Genomic DNA, 12,629 nt, shown 5'->3' with positions numbered 1-12,629 from the left:
GAGTTAGCCAAGAAGAGGCTAGATATAATGGGCCAAGCAGTGTTTAAAAGAATACAATTTGTGTGTTGTTATTTCGGGACATAAGCTAGCCAGGCGGCCAGGAGCTGGCGGCAGGAACGCAGCCTGCTGCTCCTTCAACAACTCCGCACCCACCCCGCTGTGTGATGATACTCCGCACCCACCCTGCTGTGTGATGATACTCCATATCCACCCCGCTGTGTGATGATACCTTACATCTACCCTGCCATGTGATGATACTCCATATCCACACCACTGTGTGATGATACTCCACATCATCACACAGTAGTACAGCAGCCAGTGATGGGTGTTCTTAAGAGTCCCTACTTCATTCTCCTTTTGCCACCTGAGCCTGCAGACCCTTCCTGGGGAACTCTTTTGCCTAATCAGATGTAGAAGCAGGCTGTGCCATCAGCCCCTCTACCATTAAAGAAAGCAGTTAGTAACTAATGAAAAGAGACACAACTCTTCTGAAACATCCTGGCTATTTACCCAAGCGATGAGTCTACATGAAATTGTTTCTATTGTTTGTGGATTATTTAAGCCAAACTAATATTCTTTGTATGATTTAGTGAAGTATGTTTGTATATAGAAATTTAGTAGTTGCAAATTAGGGCAAGTTCAAAAGTAATGTGAAATTAATATCAGGGATACATATTATTTTGAGTCATGTTGACTACACATAAAGGGACTGTCATATAAAGCTGGCTCATGACTTTTTCATGTCTGTCTGGTGAGCATAAGGTTTGAAGGTTATATAGAGAGACATCATTTTGGTATTTCCTTATTTGACATGAAACATTTAACTTTCTACAACTGAGAAATTGATTGTTATAAAGCTGTGTCATTATATTTATGTTTGATGCCAAATTCATTATTTAGGAATTTGGCTCCTCTGTACATAAATTACACAGTGCTGTCAGAATACAAATAACTCAGCGCCACATTTATTTCTCCCTAGTTTTGTTCTGACATCATGGAAAACCTGGACACAATGCTTCCTCTGGCGCTGGCATGCAGAGATGATTCTCTCCAGGAAATTAGAGGGAACTTCGTGGAGGGCTGCTGTAAAGTGGCAACAGCTGTCCTGGAAAGACTGCAGGAAAGAGGCAGGGAGGTGCCTTCCAGAGCACCCCTGAAGAACCTGCACATTCTCCTCTCTACAGCAGCCTATTTATCCCAGCGTTTCATGCAGTATGATAATCTGATGAGAGAGACAACTAAGAAGTGAGTATCTTTTAAATTAAGTTTATGTTCATGCTTAAGGAAACATGCACTCTTCAGACGTTAGAAAATTAAAATGTTGACATATATCATTGAGAAAATAATAATATGGTGGATTATTTTTATCTTTCTTGATTAGGAAATGCTTAAAAGGTCAAACATGGGTTACATTAAAGTTGATGTGTAGATAATAGCAAAGGCAACCCCAACTAAAGACATGCACAGAAGAGGGCAGCCATGCTCTGCATGTTGTTATGGCAAGAATTTGCCCCATCCCTTCCATAGGTCACATTAGACTGACCACATAGAAAAGGGAAATTAAGCTTGCTTCTGTCCCACATATAAACATTTGTGAAATATTCAGTTCTTGCTTCTGCTTCTAATCCAACAGGCTGTTCAGAGCTGCCAGAGTGAATAAATGCATTTTAATCCCTTTTGGTGCCTAGTGTAAACATATTGCAGGACATTTATTTAGTAATAAACTATCCATAATATTTGAAGAAGCATCTGCCAATCTTAATTCTCATGCACTAGTAGTCTAAAAATACAACATGTTTTTTGTATGGAGATAAAAGTCGCCATGGGTACTATCAAGTGTTCTTTCTGGTTACACTTGAATTTTGTAGAACCTATCATGGGGCCTTGAAAGGAACCTGTGAACTTGCAAGTCCAGTGCAGCCCAAGAGCCTCTGCTATATTCTTTATGCAGCCTGCATAGTCTCTCAGCTATGAAATAAGGAAGTGTGATATAAATAGCTGAAGATAAAAGCGAAATAAATTTGGCTCAATGTAAGATACCATTATGTTATTTTTAAAATTCTCATAAGTAGTCAGATGTTGTGATTCATACTTGAATTTATAAACAAAATATGCCAGAAATCACTTCATTTCTGTAGACTATTTAAAAACAGTTTATGAGATAATTGACATCTCCAAAATTACAATTTTTAAAAAATAAAAAGTGTGTTTATGGGATGTTTGATAGCTTTAGAAAAGTTGATTCTGACAAGTGTGTGTTGCTCTTCAGCAATAATAATAACCTAATTCCTAAATGATGCACTGATCTCTAATAATAGGCTTACAAAGAAGACTTTTAGTTTTGAATGATGTATTGACAATACAGTTTGTCTTGAGGTGAAGTGCGTATTTGTAGAACAGCAGATGTACGTTTTCAAAGGACTTGCAAAACAAAGGCGAGCTCCCCCCACCCACTTTTCTTTTTGGAAAGTGAATGTGGATCCAGCCTTCAGCTTTGGGAGGAAATGAATGATTGATATCTAATAATGAAAACCATTTGTAGTGCTGGAGGTTGTTACCTCCTACTGCACAGGCCTTAAATCTCTGTCTCTTTGATCATTCCCTCTGAACAGACCCATATTCCTGGTGCCTGTCCAGCGGTATCAGGAATTCATCAACACTCTACAGTTTCAGCTTACAGATTACTGCGTCAGAGTTTGTGCTACAAGCATTTTACAGGATGCTGAGAGCCACCACTGGGACGACTACAAAGCTTTTTATGAGGTGTGAAGTTAAGTTTACTATTTGTCCTTTTTACACAAATATGTTTTACTGCCTACCTGCTTTCCGGCTAATTGGAAACATGAGCTCCATATTACTAAAACACGAAGGCTGTTAGGATAATATTTTTTAAATATTGGATTTGTATTTTGGAAAAACACTGTCTTTGGAAACCTGAAATAAATTAGACATCAGAGCTCTCCTTCTGCTTGAAAGTAAAAATAACTTGATTTGAGCTGCAGGATTATAGCACTGTGTGAATTGGGGCATAATGAGATTCCATGACAACACAGATAACAAGGGCTAAGCTCAGTCTCCCATTATAGGTGTCCTAGCCTCTTTTCCTACCATGTCCTTTCATCTTGTTTAATAAATAGTTGTTATTACACAGCTTTACTTTTATGTTTATTTTTTACTTCTCATTCTTAAGAGTACATTTTAAGACCCATCTTAACATTTTATGCTTTACTATTTTAGCTCATGTTTTGAAATCCTAAATACCTACCAAATTAAAGCCCAAATAATCCCCCCGATATAACCAAACTGAGAATCAATTAAAATTGTTCATGACCAGGCTTTAATAGCTTTTTCCCACTCAATCCCACAGATTGTATATAGATCATATAATATTTGAAGCTAATCCATGCAAGGGCAAAGTATATATCTTTAAAAAGATACTTGAGGTTTAAAGTTTCAATGACCAGACTCACCTTTATTTGCCATAGTACCCTTTCTTCTGGATCACAGCTTATGATTGTCATTTTCCTTGATTGTCTGAACCACTATGGAGTATTTAGAAAAAGAGAGTGTGCTTTTATTCAGAAATCACTCTTGCCATTGCTAGGCATGGGCTGTATTTGTGCCTGAGATATCATAGATGTTATTAAAACAGTGGCCACTAATAAGATGCTCTTAATGACATTCCCATTTTCCTTAGGCCGTTTCATCTCTTTAGATCCCTTCCCAGATAGTTTTTCTCTTTGCAAGAACATCCGTACATCATTTTCCAAACCTGCTGTGTTTCAAACATTAGTGGTAGCAGCAAGCAAAGCGAGAGAGAAAGTGGCATGGTACTGTTGGTAGCCTGAGATAAGAAGGAAAGTATTGGTACCCGCTCTTCTGGCAACATCCCAGACTCCCCTTGCCTGGAGGTAAACAGAGTGACAGAAAGTGGAACCAGCATGTTTCAAACTATTTCACTGTGGCCAGATACTAATGAACAAGTCTATCTGATGTTTGCAGTGAAGATCAGGCACCACCTCAGCGTATAGTCAGAGTATGTCTCCTCTCACGCAAAGCAGGAACTAGAACAGTTGTACAGTGTAAATTAAGTGTATGCACTGAGGACAGGCTACTGGAGCTACTGAGTATTTAGAAAACAGAAAAATAAAACAAATACCATGTAACACACATCTCATATCTTATAGCAAAGCTTAAGCTTCAAAGACAGAAATAAAGAGACTGTTACTCTGTGATTACACAGTACTTGAGTCCCCACCACACACTTACATGGTCGGTAGTTACAATTTAATTGCAGAGCTAACAGTTCTTATTTATTCATAGAAAAAAGTGATACTGCTTTCTTACCTACCAAAAATTTAGATGGCTCAGGAAATAACCCTGATTTTAAACTGTTTTAATGAGTGGTGTACCTGACACAGTGTATCTTACTTACTGGGACACTTTCTCCTCTCTCCCATCATATCAGCTGATCTGTAGAACAGAACTATACTATAGAAAGCTTGTTTTAAGGGAAAATATATGATGCATGACTGATTGGAAATGATGGGTTGAGTAGAGATCTCAGAGAAACCTATGACCATGTGCACAGTGAAATAGAGAAAAATAGTAAAATAATAACAAGCCAGGGAGCAATATTTGCTCATGTTTTATGAACAAGTGAACTACAGGCACACATTTCTATGTTCTAAACTGCATGAGTCAAAGAGCTGGAGCTTTCTCCACTGAAGCCTTGGCCAGATAGTGCCATGGGTATTGAGATTGCATGTTTAAAATTAAGCTTTCTGTATAGTTGACCTCTGCTCAATTTTAGGAACTTGTGTTTTCCAGTAGTCAAAAAGTAAAAAATTCTCATTTCAGAGATAATATTGAGTGGCTTCTATAATAAAGTCCAGCTGCATGTTTCCTGATATATAATCTAAGCAAATACTCACATCTGTTTATATTATAGTGGGTTTATAAAAATAACAGATGTTTACTACAGAATACATTTGAAATAACAACAAGCAGGGAAACAGGTAAAGAAAAATGCGTCATATTTAGTCCAATGAAACCTCCACATACACCCTCAGAAGTTGTATTTGTAGAAGGAGCGGCGGGCTGCGTTCTGCCCGGTTCCTGCAAGGCTAGCATTACACCTGAAATAACAACACACATATTGTATTCTTTTAAACACTGCCTGGCCCATTAGTTCTAGCGTATTATTGGCTAACTCTCACATCTTGATTAACCCATTTCAAATAATCTGTGTAGCACCACGAGGTGGTGGCTTACCAGGAAGGGTCTTAACCTGCATCCATCTTGGAGAGGAGAGCTATAGCGTCTGCCTCACTGCCTTCTTTTTCCCAGCATTCTGTTCTGTCTACTCCGCCTACCTAATTTTCTGTCCTATCAAATGGCCAAGGCAGTTTCTTTATTAACCAATGAAATTAACATATAGACAGATGACCTTCATTTGAAATAACAACAAGCAGGGAAACAGGTCAAAAAAAATGAGTCATATTTAGTCCAATGGAACCTCCACATACACCCTCGGAAGTTGTATTCATTTAGAGAGAATTAGTAGAAGAAAGGCCATTGCATGAGAACTCCTCAAAGGCATGAAACAATTTATAGTCTTTAAAAATGCACACATTACATTTTGAACAGAAAAAATCTCTGTGCTAAAAGATAGCTGTGAAATAAATTGGTTTCCTCTATTTTGAAAATTATGGGAAATCTTTTTCATCATACTGTCATTAGGCCACATCCCGTATCACAAGTTCCAGCATCAGCTGATTCAAGAGTGCATTTCATTTGCTTCTAAAGTTCTGAGTGAATCAAACATTGAGACTCCCCTCTTAGTTTGACAAGAGTTCTTAGAACACACCACTGATGTGGCATTCCCCTCTGTATGCTCTGAATATGTTCTATTACCATTGATTAAGGAATAAAATTATTTTGGCCAATGGCTTAGCAGAGCAAAGCCAGGTGGGATATTTGAACAGAGATATTTAGTGATAAAGTAAGCGGAGTCAGAGAGACGTCATGTAGCTGCTGAAGGAGACAGGCACAAGATCCTTACTAGTAAATCACAGACTTCTGTTGATACACAGATTAATAGAAACGGATTAATTCAAGATGTAAGAGCTAGCTAGGAATATGCCTGAGTCATTGACCAAACAGTGTTGTAATTAATACAGTTTCTGTGTGATTATTTGGGTCTGAGCAGTCAGGAAATTAATGAGCAGTTTCTATTTACACACCACAAAACAAATGGAACATTAATTTTGCTTTGCTTTTAATTTTATACATTTTTCTGTTAAGTAGTTTAGCCCATCTAATTGGGAAGTCAAAGACCACCTACTCTAAATCCCTTACTGTTTAAACTTAACTCTGATACTTTTGAGTCCAAATTTCCCACACAGAGAATAATAGTTTCATTCCTTCTTTAGTATCATTAGAAAAATCACTCACTATTATTTCAAATACTACACTATTTTAGTAATCAATGTAACTGTCAAAAGAATGCCATGTAAATATCTGTGTGACGAGCTGGTAACTTTGGGTTAGGAAGAGAGCAGACTATCTTTGCTTGCTTTATGGCACAGGATTTCCCTTTGTGACCCAGAGTGGCCTGGAACTTGTTATGTAGCTCTGCCTGGCTTCAAATCATATCAATCATCCTTCCTCAGCCACTCAAGTTCTGGGATGACAGGGGACACATTATCCTTTGTAATTGGGGACTGTGCCTTTGTTTCTCAGCTGCCCAGACCTGAATAATCACACAGAAACTATATTAATTATAATACTGCTTGGTCAACAACGTAGGCGTATTTCTAACTAGCTCTTATAACTTAAATTAACCAATTTCTATTAATATGTATAACACCATGAGGCTGTGGCTCCCCAGTAAGGTTCTGAAGTCTTTCTCCTTCAGCAGATACATGGCATATCCCTAACTCCCTCTACCTACTTTCTCCCTGCATTCAGTTTAGTTTCCCCACCTAGCTCTATTCTGCTCTGCCATGGGCCAAAGCAGCATCTTTATTAACCAATGGTACTAAAACATATTCACAGCATACAGAGGGGAATCTCACATTAGCCCTTGGCAAAAGCAGATACTTCTTAGATAACACTTGAAACTATACTAGTGGACACAGCAGATTGCAAAAGAGACGTGATTAGAGATAAAACAGAAAATGTTAGTGGCTTATGTTTTGATATATTAACATAGCAACATTAGCTGTGAAACATGCATTCTTTACTTCCTATTTCAGATCATCTTGATCTGGTTTGAAGAAATGAGTTCAAATACCAGCCCCATGTTGCCTAATTAATGCTTGCTTGCAAACCTTTTGAGGCAGGCTGCGCTCTCCTTACTTCCTGTTCCCTTTGGCCCAGCCACTGCTAAATCTCCTCCTGAAGTCAGGCAAAAGTTAGTACACAGATGAGATCTATGGAGAAATGGGGGAAATGAGAGTTTGATCCTGTGGAAGTATGTAAAAATAGTAAAACAGTGATAATAGGCACCTATACTTTACAAAATGGTGTAAGATTGGATTACTGTTTATCTGTTACTATCATAAAATATTGTTAAAATATCATTAATGATGTTGCTTAATGTACTAATGTATTCAATAGTTGAGTGTCACACCGGGGTTCTTGAATGTGCTTAAGAGTTAGTACATGGGTTTGTTTTCAGTCGTCTTATTCCATTATAATACAAAATCTGAAAGATTTGTAAAATTAACTCAGTCATGCTAATTGTCTCAGGGAAAAGTTCCTCCATAAACAATTGAAACAGATTTTAATTTTGTTAATCAGCATGACTTGTTAAGCAACTAAAAGCTGATGTCTAAAAGTAGGTTTTAAAAGGCAGGTCAAGACCAGGTAGGTCAAGAATATGCTAGGTTTATTCTTTGCAGTATAGATTTACACAAGAATATCTCATTTGTAATTGAAATAAAACATATGTTCCTTTGTCAATAGGATATTTGACAGCTTGTCAAAACATTCTTGGTCATCTAGCCGACTCTCCAATGATTTCCTCTCAGCCTGAACTAATTAGGTTCCTAGGAAGCAAACGGACATTTTGAGAGATGTGATTCAGTTGTTTAATGTGTGATGATTTTGCCAGGGCGAAAGATGCTCCTTTTCCGTCCAGATGTGGCATTACTTCAGCTGGGCTCTGCGTCATGATCTATGGACCATACTGCCCGCTAAGCAGGCCCAGGAGATTCTGGCAAGTGTCCTGGAGAAGTTGTTGTGTCTACTTGCCTCCAGATATGCTCAGGCATGTCCCAGTCCTAAGAGAACTGCACAGATAAGGTAATGAAAGCTGGTCTTCAAGGAGACTGCTTTAGAGATGCTTGTAAAGCAAAATGCAATCCTGAATCCCGAGACAGAAACTCTTGTGTTCAGCATGTTTCTGACATCCGAGAGGAGGGGTGCCTGTTCTCCACAAAAGTGGAGTTTGGACCCAAGTGACTTCCCTGCTCATTCTTCCCTTTGCAAGCATTACAACCCACTTGCCTGTGGGAAATATTCCCACATGTGACAATAGTTCAAATGGACACAATTAGGTAAGAGCACATTAAGGCCATGTAGCAGAGAAGATTGCCATGCTGAGATGGAGTAGCATACCTGACCTGGGTCCACTCAGCTACCAAGGATTCTAGCCTCTTATTTAATTACTTTCTATGCTTTGCAAGCAGAGCAACTATTTTCATTAAGGAAACCTCTTCGTTTAAAACACATTCTAACCTAGTGTGGTGACTCACATCCTTAATCCCAGCAGTCAGAATGCAGAGGCAGGCAGATCTCTGAGTGTGAGGCCTGGTCTACACAGTTCCAGGACAACCAGAGCTACACAGAGAAACTCTGTCTCAAAAAAATCAAATAACAACAAGAATAACAAACATAGTCTAATTTATTGTCCTGACTTTTCCTTTATTTTTCCTTTTGCCCTTCTGTATATTATTGAAAGCCATCTGAAGAGAACAAGATGCAGAAGACACTAGATTTTAAATAAAAGACTGAATTAGAATGTGATTCTAGCATTTTTGGCAGTGAAGACTATGCAGTTGAGCTCAATGATAACATTGAGCTACATGGGGAAAGATTTGTTTTTATAGATATTTGGCCTAAGTGAAAAACCGGGATGCAGGTATGAGATACTGTTTTCAGATATATTTTAGTAAGAACTACAGACATCAGAGACTTTTGTTTTTTCTGTATTTTTGGCAAGCGGAACCATTTTCTAATCATGTTCTTATGAAGCACACTGTGATTTGAAGGGATTTTAGGCCCTGCCACAGTGTTTTGCACAGGCTGTTTTGAATTACTGATGAATCTGTTTTTAAAAAAGGAACTCTGAAATATAGATGTAAACTTCCTTTTCAAATTAAAAAATACCTTTACTCTTTCTTATGAATAGAAATCTCTGTTGGCTGCAGTGTGGCTCATGATTACAAGATATTTATATTATAAGATTTGCTGTTAGCTCATGAAATAAATGATATATTTAATTAGTTATTATGCTCTAGGAACTTTGGCTTTTTGTTCTTGATGATTGCACAAAATTGTTATACAAATCTAGAATTATTACTTCTCAATTTTCTCTGTAAAATATGTGAATATTTGTATTTGAGAGATAAAGGATAAAACATCATTATTATGGAAATCAAAATATGTGTGTGTATCTTGAATTAGAAACTATTAACAATTAGGAGCAAATAAAACTAAAATGAAGCCTTAATAGTGATTATTTATAATTACTGGTGATTATTGATAATTGCCAGTTATTATTGACTACTAAGCTCTAGTAGTCTCTAGATAACATATGGCCAAAGTCATATATATGATTTATGCATATGTTATATATTACTAATACATATGTACCTTCACAGATTGTATTCATGGGTTGAGATGTTGGACCTCAAAATATATGTAGAATTATTGTGTGCTGATTACAATAAAATGTGCTTAAAATTTTAAAGAAATGCCACATGAGCAATAAAAATAAGAATGGTGATTAATAAGATAAATAATACAGTCTTATTTCACAAATAAATATAATTTTAGGAATCTATGAGTCTATAGGCATCTCACCTTGTGCCTTGGTTGTCATGTCTTCCTATCTCTGCTTTCATAGGAGAGCCTGTTTCCTGACCGTCTGAGTTCTTTCTGATGATTTATGTTTGGATGGCATGGAGACATGTTCTGCTATCGAATACTTACCTATGATGTGTGTGTGTGTGTGTGTGTGATAGTTCATTTTTCTTTTCAACCAGCTCCTATTTCTCAAATTAATTTCAAGACCTTCCTTCTGTAAGAGAATTCTGATAATGCAATGCAAATATTTTTTGTAGAGGATTCTTATGTGTAAGAATTACAATTAAAGGAGAGATTACGAATTTGGGAGGAAGCACAGCAGTTGGAACAAGAGAGAGGAAGAAGAGTGATTTACATGCAATATTCATGGATGAAGTTCTCAAAAAAAAACTATTACAAACAAATAAAGCAGCATTGCAGCTCTTGCCATTCTAAAAGCAATTGTGTTAAGGGCCATCCAACTCCTAAGCATTCAAAGGTGTCTTGACACTTCCTGGTTTGGGTATATCTGTGTAGATATCTCTGATGTGTAACTGTACCTTTCTATTCTTACATATGCTTAGGATGCACAGAGAAGTGTGTATGCAGCAAGCAATAACACTGTTGTTTTACTTGAAATGATTTTTTTTCTCTCTTTGCAATAGACTTGATGTCACGGCAATCTTAATATGCACTGAGAACTTATTATGGTCAGTTTGTACTTCTGTACAGGAAATTTTGAATCCTCATGAGTATAACAACCATAAAATTTTTAAAATTCATACTCATTGCAACAACCTCTTTACATCATTAGCAATTTTGACATCACCACTAACAGAATTATATAAGTAAGTATCAAATATGTTTTATCATATCTGTTTTTGAATTCTGTATTAATACTAAGTAGAAGAACTCTGAAGTACTTTTCAATATCATGAATTGAGATATTTTATATTGAACATGAACAAGTCCTCAAAGCTATTTAGTTACTCCAAATATGCTTTATGTCCATTGGTCAGTCCTATTCAGTGAATAAGCCCTTGATATATTTTAAGCTTCACTTTCTTGATTTTCTGTTTTTTGAAACAGTCTTACTATATGGCCTTTACTGTCTTCAAAGATGAGATCCTTCTGTCTCGTCCTCCTGAGTGCTGGGATGATGAGCTTGCGCAGTCATGCCAAGCATTAACTTTTACTTTTGGAGTAGGGTCTGTCTATCTATCTGTCTGTCTGTCTGTCTGTCTGCCTATCATTTGTCTATCTGTCTTATCTATCACCTACCTATCCTTCCATCCATCTCTCTGTCTCTGTATTTAATAACTTCCAACTTTTAAAAATTTATTTTGTCTATATGGGGGGGTATACACAGGTGGGCACTGGTGCCTTTAATCCAGAAGTTGCCATATCCTCTGAAACTGAAGGTTGTAAGCTGCCTGATGTTAGTGCTGGGAATTGAATTTGTGTCTTCTTCAAGAGCAATATTCTCTTTTAAGCACTAAGCTGTGGGCAGAGGCTACTTGTTCATTTCCCATCTGCCTAGGCCTGAAATAATCACACCGAAACTATATTACAGCACTGCTTGGCCAATTATTTAAGCGTATTGCTAGCTATCTCTTATATCTTAAATTAACCCATTTCCATTATTTTATATTTTACCACAAAGCTCGGAGTTTACTGGTAAGGTTCCATGGCATCTGTCTCTTTCAGCAGCTACATGGCATCTCCTTGAATCCCCCTACTTTTTTCCTCTATCTCTGCTTGGAATTCCCACCTTGCTCTATTCTGCCTGCTGGTAGGACAAAGCAACTTTATTCATTACCCACTGATTCACAACATACAGAGGAGAATCTCCCATCACTGAGCTGTCTCCTGTGCCCCAGTAATTTACACTTTTTATATGATAAATTGGTTCTAATTTAAAAATATACAGTTTTAAAAAAATTCTAAATGTGCTCAAATTTGAACAAGATCTAATGGTTCCGTACTTTCCATAAATCTGCCATATCTTAACATTAGGTTTTTATGTCTTAACTAGTAATGCCATGTAAAGCTGGATCAGTAATTACACTAAAAGTAAAATACATTTCTTATAAATAAAAGTAAAATATAAAAATTTAAATTACTTTTAATTTCAATTTATCTTGATTCTAATAGGAAACCTTGGAATAGATCTTATGAACAAACTTTAATATCATTTTTTAAATTTCCCATTAAAGTGTTTGTTTTTATATTCAAAGATTAAATAATGATGTATTCTTACTTTATTGAACAGTATTAAAAATGTCAATAATGTTTTTATTACTTAGGATAAATTAGGCAGAATGCTCTTTTCTGTGAATTCTAGTTAGAGTGATACACAGATTTTTCTTCTGAAACACTCTGAGCTTACATGGCCATGGCCTACAAGTAATTACCAGCTTTGTTTTCAGCTCTGCTATGGCTTGACGCATACCCATTCCTAGCAGGTTCTTCCTTCTTGCAAAAGATGCTGAGAACTTGTTTATAAGCAGAAAACTATTTGAGAGAGAAGGAGGAACAGTGAGGAAAACTAACAT

At 36.8% G+C, this 12,629-nt stretch overlaps 1 protein-coding gene across 1 annotated transcript in view; it reads left to right on the top strand.

Annotated features, from left to right (window-relative positions):
* Positions 1–12,629, top strand: part of Kiaa0825 (KIAA0825 ortholog) — a 406,382-nt gene that overhangs the window by 102,200 nt on the left and 291,553 nt on the right. Inside the window, exons 9-12 of the mRNA XM_075976414.1 lie at positions 980–1,245; positions 2,613–2,763; positions 8,120–8,310; positions 10,740–10,922. Coding sequence (XP_075832529.1) covers positions 980–1,245; positions 2,613–2,763; positions 8,120–8,310; positions 10,740–10,922 — 791 coding nt within the window. The remainder of the gene's footprint in view (positions 1–979; positions 1,246–2,612; positions 2,764–8,119; positions 8,311–10,739; positions 10,923–12,629) is intronic.

Source organism: Microtus pennsylvanicus, chromosome 6, assembly GCF_037038515.1.
Source record: "Microtus pennsylvanicus isolate mMicPen1 chromosome 6, mMicPen1.hap1, whole genome shotgun sequence".
Classification (NCBI taxonomy): Eukaryota; Metazoa; Chordata; class Mammalia; order Rodentia; family Cricetidae; genus Microtus; species Microtus pennsylvanicus.
The sequence above is the reverse complement of the archived record's forward strand: the minus strand, read 5'-3'. Positions and strand labels throughout refer to the sequence as shown.